The sequence below is a fragment of the Dipodomys ordii genome, unplaced genomic scaffold (assembly GCF_000151885.1).
Source record: "Dipodomys ordii isolate 6190 unplaced genomic scaffold, Dord_2.0 Scaffold177, whole genome shotgun sequence".
Classification (NCBI taxonomy): Eukaryota; Metazoa; Chordata; class Mammalia; order Rodentia; family Heteromyidae; genus Dipodomys; species Dipodomys ordii.
The window spans coordinates 1,257,104-1,280,465 of NW_012267393.1; the positions used below are offsets into that span (position 1 = coordinate 1,257,104).

General features: G+C 48.5%; 1 protein-coding gene across 1 annotated transcript in view; it reads right to left on the reverse strand.

The window, feature by feature from the left end:
• Ccdc69 (coiled-coil domain containing 69) overlaps positions 1–23,362 on the reverse strand; it is a 38,568-nt gene continuing 15,206 nt past the window's right edge. Inside the window, exons 3-11 of the mRNA XM_013033787.1 lie at positions 20,360–20,471; positions 13,599–13,668; positions 11,060–11,166; positions 10,400–10,487; positions 5,849–5,922; positions 4,371–4,472; positions 3,551–3,670; positions 1,867–1,964; positions 1–1,318 (exon numbers count right to left, since the gene is read on the reverse strand). Of these exons, the coding sequence (XP_012889241.1) occupies positions 1,141–1,318; positions 1,867–1,964; positions 3,551–3,670; positions 4,371–4,472; positions 5,849–5,922; positions 10,400–10,487; positions 11,060–11,166; positions 13,599–13,668; positions 20,360–20,471 (949 nt within the window). The 3' untranslated portion in view covers positions 1–1,140. The remainder of the gene's footprint in view (positions 1,319–1,866; positions 1,965–3,550; positions 3,671–4,370; positions 4,473–5,848; positions 5,923–10,399; positions 10,488–11,059; positions 11,167–13,598; positions 13,669–20,359; positions 20,472–23,362) is intronic.

The following is a 23,362-nucleotide window of genomic DNA, read 5'->3' on the forward strand; positions in this document are numbered from 1 at the left end:
GCTGGCTGTAAACCCCGATCCTCAGATCTCAGCTTCCTGAGTAGCTAGGATTACAGGCGTGAGCCACCATGGATGACAATGCTCTGGGCAGGAGGAAGGGTAATTACAGTCTCCAGCTGACCTGAAGTTCCTGAGAAGGATCTGAAATCCACAGACTGAGAGGTCAGCCACTGCCACCATCCCTATTCACTGATGGAGAGAAGCTGAGAGCCCAGGGTCCAGGGCCCTGAGGTCAGGTGGCTGGAGGAGAAGAAGGCACTGAATAAGGGTAGGACAAAGACTACAGGGCAGGCTGGTAGGTGGAGTAAGGTGGACAAAGACTAGGTCAGATTGACCTTCCCAGGGCCTGGAAGAAAATAAGCAGAGGGAGAAGACCAGTAGGGCAGAGGAGGCCCTGGTCTTGACTTGGTAGAGTCTGTACTCTGCTCTCCTTATCTGCACAAAGATGAGATTTCAGCTCAGCCTGTTGAGAGTTCTCCATCCCACTAATGTGGCCCCTGAGTCCAGCTGTCACTAAGACTGGAGGAGTCAGAAGGTTGGGGGCCAATCCAGACCTGGCGCAGGCAGTGGGGGCGTGGCTACTGCCCCCTGAGCTGACCAATCTGGCATCCAGAGTGGTTCCAGGCTGGAATGGCTGCAAGGGACGGCCTCTCTGTCACTCACCTTTCTATTCTGAGGCCCAGGATGTGGAACTCCCCCCTCTCACTCCCAGGCTGATCTTCAGAAGATCCTGGAGTGACTTGAGTCATTGGACAGTCAACCTCAACTCTCTTAGAGCAGGGGTAAACTGAGGCTGAGAGGAAACTGACAAGCTGGCACATAGACAGCCAAGCTGACAAGCTGGAGCTGGGGTTGTCGCCTCTTTGTCAGGTGCAGGGTTGACTTCAGAACGACCTGATTTGGGCAGCGAGAGGGGGCTGGGAGGAAAAGGCTCTTCTTGCTTGTTCCCTGGGACAACTGGATGAGCTCCCCCCAGAGGTGGTTTCCTGTGACCCCAGGCTCCCAAGGCTCCTTGGGTATGCTTATTCCCAGATTCCCCTGTACACCCTGTCCCACTCCTTCCTGAGAAAAAAGCTGACAGGCCCCACTGTCTTCTCTTTGGAAGGAAGTTGCATGGCCACAGGTATCATGGCCTGCCTGCTAGGTGGCGAGGAAGGAGATTTCTGTGGGGGTAACAGAGGCCCGGGGGTAGGTAGATGGCGCATCAGCCCCCAGAACCCGGTACACCAGCTCCTCCTTCTCTTGTTCTAGTTGTCGCCTGATCCGTGTCTCTTCCTCCAGGGCCTGGTGGGCTAGAAGCAGATCTTCTGAGAGCTGCCTGTGGAGATAGACAAGTTCGGGGTTGTATACTGGGTATGAGGGATAGGAGAGGGTTCCCTTAAAAGTCTTCCTGAGATTTCTCCAGAATCCCTCCCCCTTTTTGCTTGGATGCCATTCAAATTCTGGAACAAGCACTAACTAACTCTTTCAGGTTAGCTAGCTTTTTTTTTTTTTTTTTGGTCAGTCATGGGGCTTGAACTCTGGGCCTGGATGCTGTCTCTGAGCTTTTCAGCTCAAGGTGAGAGCTCTACAACTTGAGCCATAGAGTCACTTCTGGATTTCTGATGGTTAACTGGAGATATGAGTCTCATGGTTTTCCTGCCTGGGCTGGCTTTAAACTGTGATCCTCAGATCTCAGCCTCCTGAGTAGCTAGGATTACAAGCGTGAGCCACCAGTGACTGGCATTATGTTAGGTCTTAGAAAGACCTGGTCCCTTCTGTTATCTCTGACCCTTCTGAGATACTCCCAGCTGGAGATTTTGGCAACAGAGGTGGGGGGTGGGGAGGAAGATCAGGGGTGGAGGTGGGGTTTGGAATGGCAGCTACCTTGACACCATTGCCTGGTTCCGAGCTCGGACGTGGAGATCTTCATTCTCTTGCTGCAGAGTGGTGATTTTTTCTTCTAACATCAGATTTTTTTCTTTCTGCAACAAACCAGCATGAGCTCAGAAAGCTATTCAACCCCCATAGCACAGTGTGTGCGACACCTCTCTTTTTATCTGTGGGCCCTGGACACAAAATTCCTCCTAGACTAGATGTTACATTTCATGGAGAATTCAGATAACCTAAAAAGAAAACTAAAGAGTTATTATGACTGCAAACTTTTCGTTTCGTTATAGGAGAAAAAAAATTTTTTTAAGGTGTTGGTGGCTCCTGCCTGTAATCCTAGCTTACTCAGGAGGCTGAGATCTGAGGATTGTGATTCAAAGCCTCCCAGGGCAGAAAAGGCCTTCGGATTCTTATTTCCAATTAACCAGCAAAAAGCCAGAAGTGGAGCTGTGGCTCAAGTGGTAGGACATAAATCCTGAACAAAAAAGGAAAGAAGTGATTAAAGCCCTTAGTTTAAGCCCTAGTATCAGCACATACAGACATACAGACAGAGAGAGAGAGAGAGAGAGAGAGAGAGAATCAGGTGCTCATGCCTGTAATCCTAGTTACTCAGGAGGCTGAGATCTGAGGATTGTGGTTAGAGTCAAGCCTGAGGCAGGAAAGTCCATGAGACTCTGATCTCCAAATAAACATCAGAAAACTGGAAGTAGAGCTGTGGCTGTAAGTGATAGAGTACTACCCTTGAGCACAAAATCTCAGGGACAGCACCCAGGCCTTGAGTTCAAGCCATACAACTGACAAGGAAGGAAGGAAGAAAAAAAGAAAGAAAGGAAGGAAGAAAGGAAAAAAAATAAAGAAAACACAAGTGGCTGGGAAGGTGGCTCAGTGGTAGAGTGCTTGCCTGCATGCTCGAGGCCCTGGGTTCGATTCCTCAGCACCACATAAGCAAAATGAAAAAAAAAACCGGAAGTGATGCTGTGGCTCAGGTGGTAGAGTGCTAGCGTTGAACTGAAGAGCTGAGGGACAGCACCCCGGCCCAGAGTTCAGGCCCCACGACCGGACCCAAAAATAAAGAAAGAAATAAAGAACACAAAACACAAAAAGCCAAAAACCGAACAACACACACACACACACACACACACACACACACACACACAGACACACACACACACACACACACACACACACACCTTATGGGGAACATTGGAGATCGTTTGAAGTTCTATGGCACACAGCAGCAGAGCAGAAGACTCCATCCACAGTGACACAATCTGTTTGGATTCTACCCTTGGGTGCTGAGAACTTTGTTCTCCTGGAGACAAAGTCACCAGATCCTCAGTGCCCTCAGCCCCCTATACCTGCTTGGTCTTTCAACCTCACCTCTTTCCTCAGTCTCTGCCTCTCATATGTCACCCGCTAGCTGCCCCAGATTAGCGGGGTCAGGCCCCCTCCCTCAGCATGGCAGGAGCAGCCAAGGAAAGCTCTGGATCTAGATGACAAGGTGGCTTCTGACTGCCTGACCCACACCAGTCACAGATCAGCTTAGATGCTCTGCATGGCTCGGTTGGCAGTTTCAGGTTGCTGTGGACCCAGCTCGGGGCCACTCTACACACTTTACAAAGGAGATGTTCATCCCCCTCCCCCAGCCCCTCCCCCCAGCCACTCACTCCCAGCCACAGACCACTGTTTCCATGAGCATCAGCCGCTTGTCTAGCTCATGAATCCGCTCATTCTTCATCTCGATGACAAAGTGCAAGCTCTCCACCTCTTGTTCCCAGAATGGGCTGGGGCTCCCATAATCCTAGACAGAGACACAGAGGGACCTCATAAGGCCGGCAGGTAGACAAAGGGCATGGCCATCCTTCCATAGTGTTGGATGCATACAAGTAATCTTCCTCACTATGCTTTGCCATTGTGGATGTGTGTGTGTGTGTGTGTGCTGGTACTAAGGCTTATACTCAGGGCCTGGGTGCTATCACTTAGTTTTTTTCATTCAAGAGTGGTGCTCTATTACTTGAGCCACAGCTCCACATTTTTTTTTCGGTTTTTTTGGAGATAAGAGTCTCACCATCTCACAGATTTTTCCATTAAGTTGGTTTCAAATCGAGATACTCAGCTTCCTGAGTAGCTGGGATTACAGGCGTGAGCCACCACGCCCAGTTACTATGCTTTCGGTTCCCAAAGTCCTTTAAGTAGGCCCTGGCATCGTCACAGTGAGGACTCTGTAGCTCAGCTGCTTAGTCCAAGCTAAGCGGTAGGTTTGCTATTTGTGCTTAGTTTCTGTCTGAACCAAGAGAAGCTGTGACTATTCCTAGCTCACATGCCTCTCTCTGAGCCGTATCTACTCCTTTACCCCCTCCCCCTCCAACAGAACGAGGACCATCTTGCTTCTAAGCCCCTGGGAAGGCCAGAATAACAGGTGGAAGCTTGGACTTCAAGGAAGACTTGACTTCCCAGGATCTCCAAGGAGGACAGGCCTGCAGGTTTATTCAACCCCCTACCTGGATGTACTTCTTATAGTCCCGGCTTAGAATGGACTCCTCTACCCTCTTCATCTTGGCCTGAAAGGCCTCCAGCTGTGAGGTTAGTCTGGCTATGGTGTCCTGGAGAAGGAGACAGGAGGAGGGAAGTGGCCAGAGCCTGGTTCATCAAGGTGGACAGCACGGAAAAACACATTTCAGTGCATCTGGTCTACCCTACACAACCATTCAGGTTTGCCCTCACTTCAACCAGAGTCAAACATCCCAACCCTACCTCTGAAGGTCCCCTAGATCCTTAGGAGGATGGGGTCTTGGTGCGCAAAGGCCAGTGTTAGCCTGGCATTCAAAGCCCTTCCATGCCAGACCCAGTGAACTTTGCCAGTGTCTGCTGCTAACAGCGGCCAAACAGGTCACTGCCTAAAGCAAGGTGCATGGTTTTGTTTTTTTGTTTTTTTGTTTGTTTAATGCTGGTACTGGGGTTTGATTTCAGGGCCCTCCGTGCTTACCCCTTAGCTTTTGGACTCCACAGTAGTGCTCTACCCCTTGAACCACACTAACATTTCTGACTTTTCCTGGCTAATTGAAAATAAGTCTTATGGACTTTTCTACCCAGGCTGGCTGGCTTTGAATGGTAATCTTCAGATCTCAGCCTCCTGAGTAGCCAAGATTATTGGCGTGAACCTCCAGAGCCCAGCCTCCACCAGGCTTTTTTTGGTCAGTTGTGGGGCCTAAACTCTGGGCCTGGGCGCTGTCCCCCAACTCTTCAGCTCAAGGCTAGGGCTCTACCATTTGAATCATGGCATCACTTCTGGCTTTTTCTGCTTATGTGGTGCTGAGGAATCGAACCCAGGGCCTCATGCATGCAAAGCATGCCACCTTCCCAACCCCTCTACCATGCTTTTTGTACAAAGTGCATTCATCTCCTCAGCAGACCCTGCCTGTCCTGAGATTTCTAATCCATCTGTCAAGCCCCAGTTCGGATCCCCACCTCACTCCAATTCTCTGCGGAGCAGGCACATTGGGTTAAGCATCTGCTTTTTATTGTCACTCATGGGGCTTGAACTCTGGGCTTGGGCGCTGTCCTTCAGCTCTTCAGCTCAAGGTGAACACTTTACCACTTGAGCCACAGTGGCACTTCCGGTTTTCTTGTGGTTTATTGGAGATAAGAGTCTCATGGACTACTTTCTTGCCCAGGCTGGCTTTGAACCACTCAGATCTCAGCCTCCTGAGTAGCTAGGATTACAGGCATGAGCCACTGGCGCCCAGCTGCATCTGCTTTTATGCTTTCACAAAGCACTGGGCATCTACCAGCAGTCCTTGGGTCTGTAGGCCAACCTGATGGCAAAGCTCATGTCCTTACAAGCTAACATGAGGTCCCCACGGCCAGGGGCTTGAACACATGGAAGGCCCCTCATTCCCCAAGGCCATCAGCTTTACCTGGATTCCCTTCCATTCTTCCCTACCCACACCGGACACGGCTATGGCCCAGCCTTTCTCACCTGAAGGGCAGCTTTGGCCTCCTGGAAGGAGTGGGTAAAGGCTTCTTTCTCCTTCTCATAGGAGGCCCGGAGGACTGTAGGGGAAAGGAGACCTCCATAAGCTCAGGTTCTTTTCCTCCCAAGCCTTCTGGAAAGTTCCCTAAGGACTAGAAAAGGATCCCTAAGGACCAGGAATCAGGCACAGTCATATCAACCTTTTGATCTCCTAGGCTTGTTTTAGAAGCTGTGCCAAAAAAAAAAATATCCCAAGTATTAGCTTAGTGTGGTGGCACATGCCTGCAATCCCAGCTATACAGGAGGTAGAGATGGGAGAATCAAGGTTCAAGATGAGGGTAAAAAAACAAAAAAGGTAGAGCCTCCATTTCTAGCAATAAGCCTGATGTGGTGGTTGAGGTCTGTTATCCCAGATATTTAGGAGATGGAGGTAGAAAGATCATAATCCAAAGCCAGCCAGGGAATAAGTGTTACTTTATCTGAAAAACAACAACAACAAAACAGTACCTGAAAGTGAGAGGAGTTCAATCTGTAGTACTGGAAGCACATGCACGTGCACATATGCACGCACGCGCACGTGCACACACACACACACACACAAAAGCTTATGGAGCCAGGTACTGGTATAGACCTAGCCACTCAGAAGGCTGAGATCTGAGGGTTGTGGTTTAAAGCAAGCCCAGGCAGGAAAGTACGTGAGACTCTTTATTTCCAATTAACCAGCAAGACTGGAAGTGGTACTGTGGCTTAAGTGGTTGAGTGCTAGCCTTGAGCAAAAAAAGGTAAGGGACAGTGCTCAGGCCCTGAGTTCAAGCTCCAGGACCTACACACACACACACACACACTCAACAACTACAACAATAAAACAAAGTTGGCAGAGTGAAGAGATTTATCCTTGCTGGTGTTAGGCAGTAGACACTCTGGAAAATGATTCCGTTATTTATTTATTTATTTATTTATTGCTTGGTCATGGGGCTTGAACTCTGGGCCTGGGTACTGTCCCTGAGCTCTTCAGCTCAAGGCTAGCACTCTACCACTTGAGCCACAGCACCACTTCTGGTTTTCTGGTGGTTCCCTGGAGATCAGAGTTTCACGGACTTTCCTGCCTGCTGGCTGGCTTTGAACCACAATCCTTCAACTCTCAGCCTCCTGAGTAGCTAGGATTACAGGCATGAGCCACCAGCACCTGGTGATTCAGTTGTTTTTTAAGAAGATATCCATGCCGTATTACATGAGTTATTCTCTGCTATGTGTTTTTCCCAGAGAAATGAACATTAATGTCCACACACAAACTTGTACATTACAAACTAGAATAGCTCTATTCCTAATCACCTCAAGCTGGGAACTCTTCCAAAGAACTGCACTAAGCAAGTGAGTAAATACACAGCAATGAGAAACAGTCCATCACTGCGCTAGACAACAACTTGAATCTCAGATGCATCACCTGAGAAAAAGAAGCCAATATAAAAAGTCATATTTATGAGCCAGGTGCTGGTGGCTCAAGCCTGTCATTCGACCTACTCAGGAGTCTGAGATCCAGAGGATCATGGTAAGATGCCAGCCTTGGCAGAAAAGTTTGTGAGGTTCCATCTCCAAAATGACCAGCAAAATGTCAATCTGGAGATATAGCTCAAGCCATAGAGCATCAGCCAAAACAAGCAGCAAAAATTTGGGGGCACGGTCAACTGTTTTAGATCCTGATTGCAAGGATGGCTGACTATATAAATAATGCTGTACATAGAAAATCAATTTCCTGGTGACATAATTGAGCCATAGAAAATAAAAACAAAACCTAGAAAAGATAACAAAGGTTATTCCAAGCTATGATTTCATTCATCTATTCCACACACTTCTGGTGTGTGTGTGTGTGTGTGTGTGTGTATGTGTGTGTGTGGTTCATTGGAGGTAAGAGTCTCATGAACTTTCTTGCCTGGGCTGGCTTCAAACCTCGATCCTCAGATCTCAACCTCCTAAGTAGCTAGGATGACAGGCATGAGCCACCAGCACCAGGCTGATCAGCAGTTTCAACAGGATGTATTAGTAATTAAAATACAGTCCTTCAAGGTCCCAGTAAGGATTTCAGTTCTATTTCAAAATGTTTTGTGCTCATGTGGCAATATGTTTCAAGATTCTTCTAATAGTTCAGACCTCTGTTCTAATTAGTTTCAGGGACTTGATCTCATGTGAAATACAATGCTATTCATAATAGCTAAAATGTAAACATTTAGACTCACAGGACTCAAGAAGGGGTGAGGTGTGGCTTAGAAGGCTTGCCTTTATTAGCACGCTTGTGGCCACATACTTGGAAACAAGTTTGATACAATTTAAAAGAAAAGAATAGCATGTTAATCCTTTTTGTTGCCTGTTGGAAATCTCTACAAAATGATCATAAGCACATTTGTGGGTTTGTTTGTTTATTTCTTTGGTTTTGTCCCTGAGCTTATTTTGCTCAAAGCCAGTTAGTGTTCTACCACTTGAGCCACAGCACCACTTCGGGCTTTTTCTGAGTAGTTTCTTGGAGATAAGTGTTTCATGGACTTTCCTGCCCTGGCTGGCTTTGAACTGCGATCCTCAGATCTTAGCCTCCAGAGTAGCTAGGATTACAGGTGTGAGCCACCAGCATGGGCCACAAGTGTGTTTTTAGAAAAGTGATTTCTGAGGAAAGATCAACCAAATGATGAGGAGGAAAAATCAATATAGCATTTTCAAGGTTGATTTCAATATTATCTCTATCTATCATCTATTTATCATCCATGTATCATCTCTCTATCCCATCCCAAAAGAAGCTATACAAATTCCCAACAAGCTTGTTAAAAAAAGATGCTTAACAACTGAGTCATTAGAGAACTGCAAATCAAAACCACAATGGAGCAGGTGTGGTGGTTCACACCTGTGAGGCTAGGAGGGTCAAGAGTTCAAAGCCAAACCCAGACAGGGTGGCTCATTTCTGTAATTCTTGCTGCTCAGGAGGCTAAGCTCTGGAGAATTAAGTTTCAAAGCCAACTGGAGAAGATGGACTAGGAAGATGGCTCAGTGGTAGAGTGCTAGCCTAGCATGCATAAGGCCCTGGGTTCAATTCCTCAGCACCACATAAGCAGAAAAAGCCGGAAGTGGCGCTGTGGCTCAAGTGGTAGAGTGCTAGCCTTGTGCTGAAGAGCTGAGAGACAGCGCCCAGGCCGAGTTCAGGCCCCATGACCATCAATAATAACAACAAAAGCCAGCTGGGACAGAAAAGTTCTCTAGACTCGATCTCCAATTAACCAGCAAAATGCTAGACTCCAGGAGTGGACCAAGTGGTAGAGCACCTGCCTCTCAAGTATAAGGTCTTGAGCTCAAATTCAAGTATTTTAAGAAGGAGGGGAAGAAAGAGGAAGAGGAACAACCATAGTGCCATTTCGATTTTTGAGTGGTTAATTGGAGATTAGAGTCTCATGAAGACTTTTCTGCCCAGGCTAGCTTTGAACACAAACCTCAGATCTCAGCCTCCTGAGTAGCTAGGATTACAGCCTTGAGCCACTGTGCCCAGTAGTGATACATCTTTTGAAGTTACCTGGCGGGATCTTTCAAATTGTTTGTTTTTAAGACATAATGGATGGCTGGGAATGTGGCTTAGTGGTAGAGTGCTTGCCTAGTATGCATGAAGCCCTGGGTTCAATTCCTTAGTACCCTGTAAACAGAAAAGGCCAGAAGTGGCTCTGTGGCTCAAGTGGTAGAGTGCTATCCTTGAGCAAAAGCTCAGTGACAGTGCCCAGGCCCTGAGTTCAAGCCCCAGGACACACACAAAAAAGTAATGGAGAAAATATACTTTATTTATTTGTTTGTTTGTTTGTTGTTTTGGGGGCTTGAACTCTGGGCCTGGGCGCTGTCCCTGAGCTCTTCATCTCAAGGCGAGTATTCTACCACTTGAGCCACAGTGCCACTTCCAGCTTTCCGGTAGTTCATTGGAGATAAGAGTCTCATGGACTTTCCTGCCCAGGCTGGATTTGAACTGTGATCCTCAGATCTCAGCCTCCAGAGCAGCTAGGATTACAGGTGTGAGCCACCAGTGCCTAGCATACTTAAACTTTTGAATTATGGTATAAATTCAAATTATAGCAGACTTCCTGTTTCTAAGATCATATCTAAATTTCTGAAATTATAAATGCACTCTCTGGGGAACAACAACCCCCCCCAAAAGAAAAACTCTTTCTAATAAGATGAAGCAAATCATGCGGCCACCCAGTGACACACACCTGTAATCCCAGCATTCAGGAGGCTGAAGCAGGAGGAATGCAGGTTCAAAGACAGCTTGGACTATAGCACAAGACCATGTAATTCCTTCCTTCTCTCTTTCTCTCCTCTGCTCTCCTTCCTTCCTTCCTTCCTTCATACAGTCATACTCCAAAGGAAAATTCCATCATCCTTTTAGAGCCAAGGACTCTGTACATACACTCCAGGTTTGGCAAAGCTGACTGCTTGTAGGGGGAGAAGAGGGTCACAGGATAGCCCAGGTGACCAGGTAACCACAGCAGGTAGCACAGGAGGCGGGGCCTCCCCGGGAGAGGGCTCTACCCTTACCTTGCAGGTCTTCTTCATGCTTTTCCTCCATGGCACTTCGCTGCTCATCCAGCCTCTTTTGAAGCTCTAGCTCCCTCTCCTTCTCTACCTAGGGGCAAAGCATCCAGAGTAGGAGTAAGACTTAGGAGATTTGCACAGCACCTGGCAGCCATTGTGTCACACCCCACCTGATACAGAGCTTGATGATCAATGCCTCCCCCCCCCCCATCCTCCTTCAATGAGGGGAAAGATGGCCAGAGAGAGGGGAAGACTTCAGTTGAGGCAGACTGATTCACTGGAAATAAAGAGTCTCACAGCCGGGTACAAGGGCTCACGCCTGTCATCCTAGCGACTCAGGAGGCTGAGATCTGAGGATCACAGTCAAATCCAGCCCAGGCAGGAAAGTCCGTGAGACTCTTATCCCCAATTAACCACCAGAGAACTGGAAGTGGCGCTGTGGCTCAAGTGGTACAGTACTATCCTTGAGCTGAAGAGCTCAGGGACAGTGCCCAGGCTCTGAGTTCAAGCCCCAGGACTGGCACCAATAAATAAATAAATAAATAAAAGAATTCAATTCTTCTTGGAAAAAGGGGTTAGTGATGCTTACAGCAAAATTCAAAGTCGGGTCTCCTCTGGAATTCTCAGAGGAAAGTAGCTGGCCAGGGATTGAGGGGCCTTTACCTGTTGAGCCCATTTCGTCTTCTCTTCTTCATGCTGCTGGAGAATTCTGGCTATGTCCGCCTCATGCTGTTGGACTTCCTCCGACACACACAGCTGGACAGTTGTGGCTGGAGATAAGAACGTAAAAACAGGTAGCACATGTCTGGATTCCTAGCTATTCAGGAGGCTGAGATTTGAGGATCATGGGTCAAAGCCTGGGCAGAAAAAGCTTAGCTCCAATTAACTAGCAAAAAGCTGTGCAAAAGCAAAGCAAGAATATGACTAGGCCCTGAGTTCAAGCCACAGCGTTGGTGTGCATGCGCACCCAAATATACCTATGATGCATACTTTAGGGCCACAGAAGGCCTATGAATACCTCTTATGCCTCCCCTGACCTTTGCCATCTCCCAGCTGAAGGCAGGAGCTGTCTGTGCCCAAGAAGGAGACCACTTCTGGAAGTATATCCTTGGCTTAGAGAAACTTCAAGTTGGACCCTAGTGATGGAGACTAAAGGAGTCTATGACATGCCCAGCTGTATGCCACAAGAGCTGCTAATGTGTGACACTGGGGGTAATAATTGCACTAATGAGATTATGCTATCAATCAGAAAACAGTAGTAACTAAATCCAGATAATGACTCAGGTGCTGGAGGCTCATGCTTGTAATCCTAGCCTCTCAGAAGGCTGAGATCTGACCATCAAAGTTTGAAGACAGCCCAGACAGTAAAGTCTGTGGGACTCTCAGCTCCAATTAACTACCAAAAAGTCAGAGGTGTAGCTTAAGTGATAGAGCAACACAGAAATGAGCAGAAAAGCTGGGCACCAGAGGCTCATGCCTGTAATCCTAGCTACTCAGGAGGCTGAGACCTGAGGATCACAGTTCAAAGCCAGCTTAGACAGGAAAGTCTATTAGATTCTTATCTCCAATGAACCACCAGAAAACCAGAAGTGGTGCTGTGGTTCAAGTGGTAGAGCACTTGCCTTGAGCTGAAGAGTTCTGGGACAGTGCCCAGGCCCAGAGTTCAAGCCCCACGACCAACATAAAAACAAAAACAAAAAAAAGAAATGAGCAGAAAAGGCCAATAAGAGCATGAGGCCAGGGCTGGGAATATGGCTTAGTGGTAGAGTGCTTGCCTACTATACATGAAGCCCCAGGTTCGATTCCTCAGTACCTCATACGCATAAAAACCTGGAAGTGGCTCAAGTGGTAGAGCACTAGCTTTAAACAAAAGAAGTCCAGGCCCTGAGTTCAAGCCCCAGGACTGGTAAGAAAAAAAATGCACAAGGCCCTGAGTTTAAGCATCAGTAGGTACCAGCACATGCACATCCATAAAAGTACTTATGACCTTACTAAAAATAATACAGATTCTTCACTCCCACTCAGTGATCAGTGATGGGTCCCTAGGCTCTTGGTCTCTTTGATGTCCTCAGTAATTGTGCTATATAGCAGATGGGTGAACCTCACAATTCTGGTTCAGTTTGTTCATCTCTTCTATCACCCATGGCCTCTTGGCTGTAACAGAACACCTGAGGGGCGGGGTGTTCTTTCTATCATAAGGTAGCGCCAAGGGTGGGCAAGCAGCCAGCACAACCATTCTTTTGAGATTGGGCTACATTTGCTCTACCTGCTGCTCCAGTCTTCAGACTCTCGTACTCAGCTCAGGGACACCCAGAACAAAGCTCCATTTTTCTTCCCCAGTAGAGCACCAGAGTCTTGGAGAAAACCATTCTATTTTGTTGGTTTGTTCGTTTTGTTTTTATTTTCAGTTGTGGGGCTTGAACTCAGGGCCTGGATTGCTGTCCCTGAGCTTTTTAGTTCAAGGCTAGTACTCGACCACTTTGAGCTACAGATCCACTTCCAGTTTTCTGGTAGTTAATTGGAGGTAAGAGTCTCACGGACTTTCCTACCTGGGCTGGTATCGAACCATGATCCTCAGATCTTGGCCTTCTAAGTTGCTAGAATTACAGGCATGAGCCACTGGTGCTCCGGTCTTTATCATCATCATCATCATTATCTTTATTATTACCATCAGTCCTGGGGCTTAAACTCAGGGCCAGGACACTATCCCTTTGTTTTTGTGCTCAAGGCTAATACTCTACCACTTTGAGCTATAGCTCCATTTCCAACTTTTTGAAGTTCATTGGAGAGAAGAGTCTTAGAGACTTTCCTGCCCTGGCTGGCTTTGAACCATGATCCTCATATCTCAGCTTCCTGAGTAGCTAGGATTACAAGTGTGTCTACAACTCGGCTTTCATGAGCTCTCTCTCTTTATTTTGTCAGTCCTAGAGTTGGAACTCAGAGCCTGAGCGGTGTCCCTGAACTTCTTTTGCTCAAGGCTAGCACTCTACCACATGAACCACAGCACTACTTCCAGCTTTTTCTGTGCATGTGGTGCTGAGGAATCGAACCCAGGACTTCATGCATGCTGGGCAAGCGCTCTACCACTGAGCCACATTCCCAGCCCTTCCATGAGCTCTGTAAGTAGCACTATCAATGTTGTTCATTATGGGATGGGTCCTGCGGTCGGTGGGGGTATCCGCGGGATTGGCTACACACTCACCCGCATCCTTGTGAAGGGGACTCAGTTCCTGTGGCTCTGGGTGGGGTGGCCGGCTGGCTTCTTGGTGCCTCTGGAAGAAAGGAGACGACCAGGAGGTGAGGGTTCAAAGGTGATGGGAGGCCCTGCCGGGGCCCGTGTGCCTCTGCCATTGGCTGACGTGATCCCTAGTGGCCTGGGAACATGTCTGGAGCAGGAGTTCGAGGCCAGCTCCATGCAGCTTGCTTCCAGCTTCCCTCCATGGATTCTCCTTGCCCCTCTCTTCCTTCTCCTTAAATGTGTCTGGACCTTCTGCATCCAAACCCCTTAATTCAGTTACCAAGCCTCCTTCCGGGCCTGTGGCTACCCCAGCTTCTAGCCAAGTTCCCTTCAGTGTCATAGGGTGCTGAGGCAGCTCAAGCTAGAACTTTCTGGGCTTGAACTCTGTCACAGGGTGGCTTCTGTTTAATGACAGGAAACTGGGATTCAGCATGCACCAGAAACTCCTTCCTACACAAACATCTGAGGAAATGTGAATATATTCAGCTTAAAGATGGGGGGGGGGAAGCTGGGTGCAGTGGCTCACGCCTGTAATCTCAGCTACTCAGGAGGCCGACAGCTGAGGATTACAGTTCCAAGCCAGCTGTGAGACTCTGATCTCTAAAGAACCACACCAGAAAACCGGAAGGGACGCCATGACTCCAAGCGGTAAGAGCGCTAGCCTTGAGCACAAAAGAGCTTAGGGACAGCGCCCAGGCCCTGAGTTCAAGTCCCACAACCACCACCACCACCAACAACAAAAGTCTCCTAGAAGCTGGGCGCTGGTGGCTCACGCCTGTAATCCTAGCTACTCAGGAGGCTGAGATGTGAGGATCATGGTTCAAAGCCAGCCCGGGCAGGAGAGACCGTGAGACTCCTATCTCCAATAAACCACCAGAAAACCGGAAGTGGCACTGTAGCTCAAGTGGTAGAGCACTCGCCTTGAGCTGAAGAGCTGAGGGACAGCGCCCAGGCCCAGAGTTCAAGCCCCACAACCGACAAAAAAAAAAAAAAAGTCTAGAATAATCTGCTCTTCCCCCTCCTCCCCACAGTGCTAGGACCAGAGCCTGGCAAGTGTGAGTCTGTGTCAAAGTAAAGGAATCTGAGAGCCTCTGGTACCCCCAAATTTTCTCAGTGGCTGGGAGGGAGGAGAGGGGAGGCTCTGGGAGGAGAGGTTAAGCCAGCTCCTCTACCCTGGACTGAAAGAAGGAGGGAGATAAATGCAGATGCTTGTCTCTGGCCCTCATGGGACCTGTTGAATCTAGGTAATGTTTTCAGAGGAGCAAGAAGGCTTGCATTCCAGCCTCAACCCTTCCCCTCCCCGCTTCCCCCTCCCCCCCTTCCTGCCCTGTCAGGTGTCAATAGGAATCTAGTCATTTTACTAGATGATTCCAAAAAGGTTTTGAGCTCCTCTCAGAAAGCACTGTGAGGCCCTCTGGTTATTACAAGTGAGGAAACTGAGGCACTAAGAGGTTTCAGACATGATTTACAAGCCAGGCGCTGCTGGGCTCACTCCTGTGATGCTAGCTACTCAGAGGAGGCTGAGATCTGAGGATCACGATTTGAGGCCAGCCTGGACAGGAAAAGTCTGTGAGCCTCTGATCTCCAATGAACCAACAAAAAAATGCTGGAAGTGGTGGTGTGGCTCAAGTGGCAGCATGCTAGCCTTGAACATAAAAAGCTCAGGGAGAGCTGGGCGCTGGTGGCTCAGGCCTGTCATCCTAACTGCTCAGGAGGCTGAGGTCTGAGGATTGTGGTTCAAAGCCAGCCCGGGCAGGAAAGTCCATAAGACTCTTATCTCCAATAAAAACCACTAGAAAACCAGAAGTGGCGCTGTGGCTCAAGTGGTAGAGCGCTCGCCTTGAGCTGAAGAGCACGGGGACAGCGCCCAAGGCCAGAGTTCAAGACCCACGACTGACAAAAAAAAAAAAAAGCTCAGGAGGGTACTTAGGCTGGGCACTGAGTTACTGGCATTAAAAAACAAAAACAAAAAAAGACATGGTCACAGTTGGGCATGGCTACATACAGCTATAATCCTGATACTTGGGAGGCTGAGACAGGAGGATCACATGTTTAAGGCTAGCTTCAGCTACACAGCAAGACCCTATCTCAAATAATCAAACAAAGTTTGTTATTTTTGTTGTTGTTGTTTCTTGGGGTTTGAACTCTGGGCCTGGGCTGTGTCCCTCAGCTCTTCAGCTCAATGCTAGCACTCTACCACTTGAACCACAGTGCCAATTCCGGCTTTTTCTGCTTATGTGGTGCTGAGGAATCGAACCCAGGGCCTTATGCATGCGAGGCAAGCACTATCCCACTGAGCCACCTACCCAGCCCCAATGTTTGTGTGTGTGTGTGTGTGTGTGTGTGTGTGTGTGTGTGTGTTTTAAAGCATATAAAGGAGCTAGGCATTTAAGGCTCCACCTAGCTACTTAGGAGGCTGAGATCTGAGGACTGGAGTTCAAAGCCAGCCGGGGCAGGAAAGTCTGTAAGATTCTTACCTCGAATTAACTTCCAAACCAAAATCAAACCAAACCAAAAAGCTGAAATTGGAGCTGTAGCTCAAAGGGTAGAGTGCTAACCTTGAGGCCAAGAAGCTGAGAAACAGTGCCTAGGCCCTGAGTTTGAACTCAGGACCCAGGACTGGCCAAAAACAAAAACAAAAAGCCCAGGGTGGGGTGGGGCGGGGCGGGGCATCCGGACTGAGCTCTGAAGAGGGTTTGCAGCTTCCTGAGTCACCGGAAATTTTAAAAAAAAACGAGTAATCTGAAGAGCTGGCAGGCATCCAGGCCTGAGAAACCTGGGTCAGCTTTTCCATGTGACTTGAGGTAAGGTCATTTCCCTTCTCTGAATCTCAGTTTCCCCATCTGTGAAGTGGGAGGATCTCCTTCGAGTCCCTGCATAATAATCCTGAGGCCCAGCGATGAGTTTCAGTTGGAGAATTCTGGAAGGTGTCAAGACCCAGATCTTTAAACAAACAAACAAAAAACACAGAACGAGGTACGTGTGGCTCATGCCTGTCATCCTAGCTACTTGGAAGGCTGAGATTTGAGAATCATGGTTCAAAGCCAGCCTGGGCAGGAAAGTCTGTGAGACTCTTATCTCCAATGAAACAGCAAAATAGAAGCTGGAAGTGGAGGTATGGCGCAAGTGGCAGAGTACCAGTTTTGAGAAGAACACACGTACACACACACACACACACACACACACACAGAGTCATGGAGAAGCTAGAAAAGCTCAGATTGGGTTTGATGAGAACCTCAGAACATGCTCACATGTTTTTTGGTTTGTTTTTTTTGTCAGTCATGGGGCTTGAACTCTGGGCCTGGGCGCTGTCCCTCAGCTCTTCAGCTCAAGGCTAGTGCTCTACCACTAGAGCCACAGCGCCACTTCTGGTTTTCTGGTAGTTAATTGGAGATAAGAGTTTCATGTGTTCATTGCAGCCCTGTTCACAATAGCCAAGATACGGAAACAACCCAGATGCCCCATGACAGATGAATGGATCCAAAAGTGTGGTACCTACATACAATGGAATATTATGCAGCCATTAAAAAGGATAAAATAACGGCATTCGCAGGGAAATGGATGGACCTAGAGCAAATCATTTTGAGCAAGGTAAGCCAAGAGCAGAGAGACAAATGGCACATGGTTTCCCTAATATGTGGATGTTAAATCCAACATGCAAGGAGATATGACAAAGTAAACAGGACTCAAGAAACAAAGGATTGAGGCTGGGAATGTGGCTTAGTGGTAGAGTGCTTGCCTAGCATGCATGAAGCCCTGGGTTCAATTCCTCAGCACCATATACACAGAAAGGCTGGAAGTAGTGGTACTGTGGCTCAAATGATAGAGTGCTCGCCTTGAGCTGAAGAGCTAAGGGACAGTGCCTAGGCCCAGAGTTCAAGCCCCACAACCGACAATAATAAATCAATCAATAAATATATCTCACAGTCTTATGAAACAAGCAAATGAAGCAGAAACAAGGTGGAGAGAAGCTGTCCAGCAGTTCTTCACCTTGGGAATCTTTCTAGAACGAAAGTGGGGATGGGGAGGAGAGAGGGCCCTGAAGAAGCCTCAGCCTTTCATGCAGACTCCAGACCTGATCCTTCTTCCAAGACATGGCTGTTTGTGGGTCTTCAAGGCTGGCATGTATTTTGGAGGTGCTTGGCCAGTCATTCTTGTTTCAATTAAGGAACTGAATGAAGTATTGAAGGGCCCTGGAGCATTCACCCAACTCCTCCTTTGTCTGACAAGCCCAAACAACTCTACCCACTCATCTTGCCTGAGGAAAAGTTATTAAAAACCCCCAGAGGCAAACCGATTTCCAATATCATCTCTTCCTTTCTAGATGGAACATCAGGAGGTCAAATTGAGTACAGTGGCTTCTGCCTGTAATCCCGGCTATTCAGGAAGCAGGGATCTGGAGGATTTGAGGCCAGTGAGAGCAAATAGGGAGACCCCATCTCCACTAAAAAGCTAACATGTCATTGCTAACCTGTCATCCCAACGATCAGGGAAACAAACATAAATAGGAAGATCGCAGTCCAGGCTGGTCTCCCCACACTTATTGGAAAGAAAATAACTAAAGCAAAGGGAAAAAAAGGACGGGAGATGTGACTCAAGTGGTAAAGCACCTTCCTGGCCAGGGCAAAGGATCTGAGTTCAAACCCTAGGTTATCAGCCTAAAATACTGGAGGCAAAGATAGACTGGAGGTGTCAAATGCTGCCAAGAAGCAAGTCCTGAGAAACACACAGATTCCCAGCAGGGCGTGGAGCAATTTCTTTCCATTTCCCTCAGGCATGGACATACCAGATTCACCCCCCCCCCCAGAGGCTGGGCCTGCGGGGCTGGGGTGACCGCAGTCTCCAGGGATTCAGGTACACTCTGTGCAGAAGGTGACCCGTCAATGTCTGGACTTGGCCTGGGCGGGGCCTCAGCACCCAGAGAGTCACAACTGACCAATCACAGCCCAGGCCCCATTGGTTGAGGGAGAAGCAGGAAGGAGATAGGGGTGGAGCCCAAAGGAGGAGACTTTGGAGGGGAGAGGGGGTGAGAGGGGAAAGGGGTGGGGGGGGGCAGGAAGAAAGACAGAGCCTCTCTGGCGGTGGTTGAGAACATGTTTAGCATTCATACCTAAGATACAAGAGACACGGATTATAAGAGGACCGGAAATACAGGCTTCGACTTCCCTAATCTCGAAGATGGGCAGAACTGGTTTGGCCTAAGGAAGGTCTGAATTTGATTCGATCGCACCCTCTATGAATGCATGACACAATCTAGGGTCACCCTGGCTCCCAGTCTGCCCAATGGGGAGAACCACGGTTCTCTGAACACCTGCACTCCACCCTTCCCCCAGCACAATGGGGGCGGATGTGGTCTCTGGGGCTCCTATTTTTGAGCATCAGGCAAGCAGGCAGCCATCCACTGATGGATGAAAGGTACCTGGGCAGGGTGGGGGGCGGGGAGGACCATTTTCCTCAAACATCCTACCCCAGGTACATCTGCCCAGCCAGTCCACCCACAGAGCCCCACAGAGCCCCAGGCCTCCAGAGCAGGGCTCACTGCTTAGATGTTGGGCTTGCCAATATGACTTTCCACTCTTTCTTTCTTTTTCTGTCCATCATGGGGCTTGAACTCTGGGCCTGGGCACTGTCCCAGAACTCTTCAGCTCAAGGCAAGTGCTCTACCACTTGAGCCACAGTGCCACTTCTGGTTTTCTGGTGGTTCATTGGAGATCAGAGTCTCATGGACTTTCCTGCCTGGGTTGGCTTTGAACTGGGATCCTCAGATCTCAGCCTCCTGAGTAGCTAGGATTACAGGCATGAGCTACTGGTGCCCGGCTTTCTTTCTTTCTTTCTTTCTTTCTTTCTTTCTTTCTTTCTTTCTTTCTTTCTTTCTTTCTTTCTTTCTTCCTTTCTTTCTCTCTCTCTCTCTCTTATGACAGTACTAGGGGTGGAATTCAGGACTTGGGCACTGTTCCTCAGCTGTATTGCTCAAAACTGTCTCTCTACCCTTTGAGCTACAGCTCTATTGTCCAACTTTTTTGCTGGTTACTTGGAGATTAGGGTCTCATGAAGCCCTGGGGGCTCATGGCTATCATCCTGGCTACTCATGAGGCTGAAATGTGAGGATTGCTATTTGAAGCCAGTCCCAGCAGGAAAATCTGTGAGACTCTTTATCTGCAATTAACCACCAAAAAGCGGGAAGTCCCAGTGTGGCTCAAGTGGTAGAGCACTAGTCTGGAGGACAAAACCTCTAGTAATGGTACACACACACAAACAGCATTGCATGGGCTTTTCTGTCCGGGCTGGCTTGTGAACCGCAATCCTCAGATCTCAGCCTCCTGAGGCTTTCCTATTTTTGTCTTTGTCAGAGCTTGCCTGTCCCAGTTCTGGAGACAGCTCAAGAGTTGGCAAAAGCACTAAACACCATCTCTGCATTTGTGTTAGCCAGCAGGCAGAAGGACTCCAAAGGAGCTGGACAGAAAAATAGTATCAGTCCGGGCGGGGGGGGGGGGAAGGTGGCTCAGTGGTAGAGTGCTTGCCTAGCATGCATGAAGCCCTGGGTTCGATTCCTCAGTACCACATAACACAGAAAAAGCTGAGAATGGCACTATGGCTCAACTGGTAGAGCAGGGACAGTGCCTAGGCCCTGAGTTCAAGCCCCAGGACTGGCAAAAAAGAAAAAGAAAAAAACAATGTCAGTGGCTGAGCATTCAGAATGGAGTAGGCCCTGGCTTGTCACTCACTTGCTGAGTGACTTTGGGTGAGTATCCTCCCCTCTCTGGGCTTCTGTTTCCTCTTCTCCACAGCAAGACATTGGGCAATGGGAAATCTAAGAGCCCTTTGGGTTTTGCAATGCTGTGGACAGGGAAGGAGGAAACGAGGAAATGAGGTCACCTCGCTCTCTCATTCTCCTTCTATTCGGTCATGCTGGTTTGCCAGAGGCCGAACATGCTCAGCAGTCAGCTCTCCTCACAGTGAAGGCTTGGGTAAAGGGCCTGGAAGGAAGGATCTTGCTTTGAAAGGTCGAGGGGGAGGATCCTGGGCCAGAAGTAAGTGCCACAGCTTTGGGCAAAAGGGACAACAATGTCCCAGCCCTGAGTTCAAGCCCCAGGACCAGCACAAAACAAACACCAAATGAAACAAAATAGATCTCCATCAACCAAGACAGAAAGCCATTCTGTAGAATATCCACATGCAAAGAAGCGATTTCCATGGGTAGCTAAGTGTACACACAGTCATGGGGAAAAGTAGCCAAGCAGGGTGGCTTGTAGATTCGTTGCTCCTACCTCAGTTTCTCTGATCTCCTGGCTTTCTTCCCCCTTCTTCTAAAGATGCCAACCATTGGCTTAGGGCTCATCAAAATATATAGGATTGCATGCTGCGGTGGCTCACACCTGTAAGCCTAGCTACTCAGGAGGCTGAGATCTGAGGATGGCTGTTCAAAGTCAGCCTGGGAAGGAAAGTCCAGGAGACTTTTGGCCAGTCCTGGGACTTGAACTCAGGGCTTGGGCACTGTCCCTAAGCTGCTTTTTGCTCAAGGCTAGCACTCTACTACTTGAGCCACGATGCCTCTTCCAGCTTTTTCTGTGTATGTGGTACTGAGGAATTGAACCCAAGGCTTCATGCATGCGAGGCAAGCACTCTACCACTGAGCCACTTTCCCAGCCCTCCATGAGACTCTTATCTCCAATGAATCACCCAAAAGCTAACATGGTACAGCGGCTGAAGTGGTAAAGCATTAGCCTTGAGCAAAAAAAAAAAAAAAAAAAAGGCTCAGGGACATTGCTCAAGGCCTGAGCTCAAGCTCAGGACTGGCAAAAAGAAAAGAAAAGAAAAAAGTCATCTGACCTTAGTTGGATCTCCATCCACAACTAGAAATGCACCCTCCTCCACCCCTGCCTCCTTGGTTCTCTTCTGGCTACTGCTTTCTCATGAGAAGGAAGAACGGGTCTCCGTTAGCTTCCTCCCACAATGCTGCCTTCTGGAACAACAGAGTTCAAGGCTCAGGTAGGCAAGACTGTAACACCCATCTGTTCGCACAAGGACCTGGTTGTCCATCATCTCTATGTCCCCGTGGCTTTCCCTTGGCCACCCATCCGGGCAGTGAGGTCTACTGCCACCTGCTACTCAGGCTCTTCCAGCCTCTACTACCTGCATGCATCCAGTAATAGGCTCCGCACAACTCTTGGACACAGGTGTTTATATGCATAGGCTGGGTGAGGTAGCTTACACCTGTAATCCCAGCTTACTTAGGGAAGCAGGGTTATCAAGAGAATCTTGGTTCTAGGCTAACTTGGGCTGAAAGTTAGTGAGACATGCTCTCAGCCCTTCTCACCCCCTCAACTAGCAAGCTGAGTGTGGTGGCACAGGTCTGTAGGCCCGGCTAACTTAGGATGTGAAGATAGGAGGATTGAGGTCTGAGGCTAGCCCTCAGGTAAACACTCAAAACCCTATCTGAAAAAATAAAGTTAGCCGGGTGCCAGTGGCTCACACCTGTAATCCTAGCTACTCAGGAGGCTGAGATCTGAGGATCCCAGTTCAAAGCCAGCCTGGGCAGGAAAGTCTGTGGGACTCTTATTACCAATAAACCACCAGAAAACTGGAAGTGGAGCTGTGGCTCAAAGTGGTAGAACGGTAGCTTTGAGCTGAAGAGCTCAGGGACAATGCCCAGGCCCAGAGTTCAAGCCCCACGACCAATCAAAAAATCAAAACAAAACAAATCGCAGTATGGCCCACAGCACAGGAACAGACAACAAACACAACACATGGAGGCACAAAGAAGTCAAGCCAGCTCCAAGGTCACAGTTTCAAGGTCACACTTCCAGCTATGATGGAATTCAGTTGAAAGGGAACTTGCACTCAAGCCCAGAGCCTGGTCGTGGTCGAGGCAGAAATGTGTGCTGAGTGAATAAAAGAATCCATACACTCAGCACACACTGAACTAGGAGAGCCTGTGGGATTCCTAATTCTAGTGAACCAGCAAAAAGCAAGATGTGGAGGCGTGGCTCAAGTGGTAGAGCACCAGCCTAGAGTGGAAAAGCTAAGGGACAGCACCTAGGCCCTGAGTTCAAGCCCCAGGACTGGCACAAGAATCAATACACTCAGATTAAGGCCTGTGTCCTTAAGATGGGTTCTGTTTAAGATAGGCACTGTGGGCTGGGAAGGTGGCTCAGTGGGATAGTGCTTGCCTCGCATGCATGAGGCCCTGGGTTCGATTCCTCAGCACCACATAAGCAGAAAAAGCCAGAAGTGGCGCTGTGGCTCAAGTGGTAGAGCGCTAGCCTTGAGCTGAAGAGCTGAGGGACAGTGCCCAGGCCCAGAGTTCAAGCCCCATGACTGACAAAAACAAAAAACATTGTCTCATAATAAATTGTATATAATAGGGGGTTTGTTTCATCCTGACATTTCTTTTTTTTTTTTTTACTTTTTCTTTTTTTTTTGTTTTTGTTTTTCATCCTGACATTTCTATTCATGCGTGCAATGTATTTTGATCACATTTACTCTATTACTCTGTATGTGTGTGTGTGTGTGTGTGTGTGTGTGTTCATACATGTGTTCCTGGGACTAGAATTTAGGGCCTCATGCTCTTTCTTAGCTTTTTCTCTCAAGGTTGGTGCTATGCCACTTAAACCACACCTCTACTTCTGGCTTTTGGGTGGCCAATTGGAGACTAGAGTCTCATAGATTGTCCTGCTCGGGCTGGCTTTGAGCCACAGTTCTCAGATCTCAGCTTCCTGAGTAGCTAG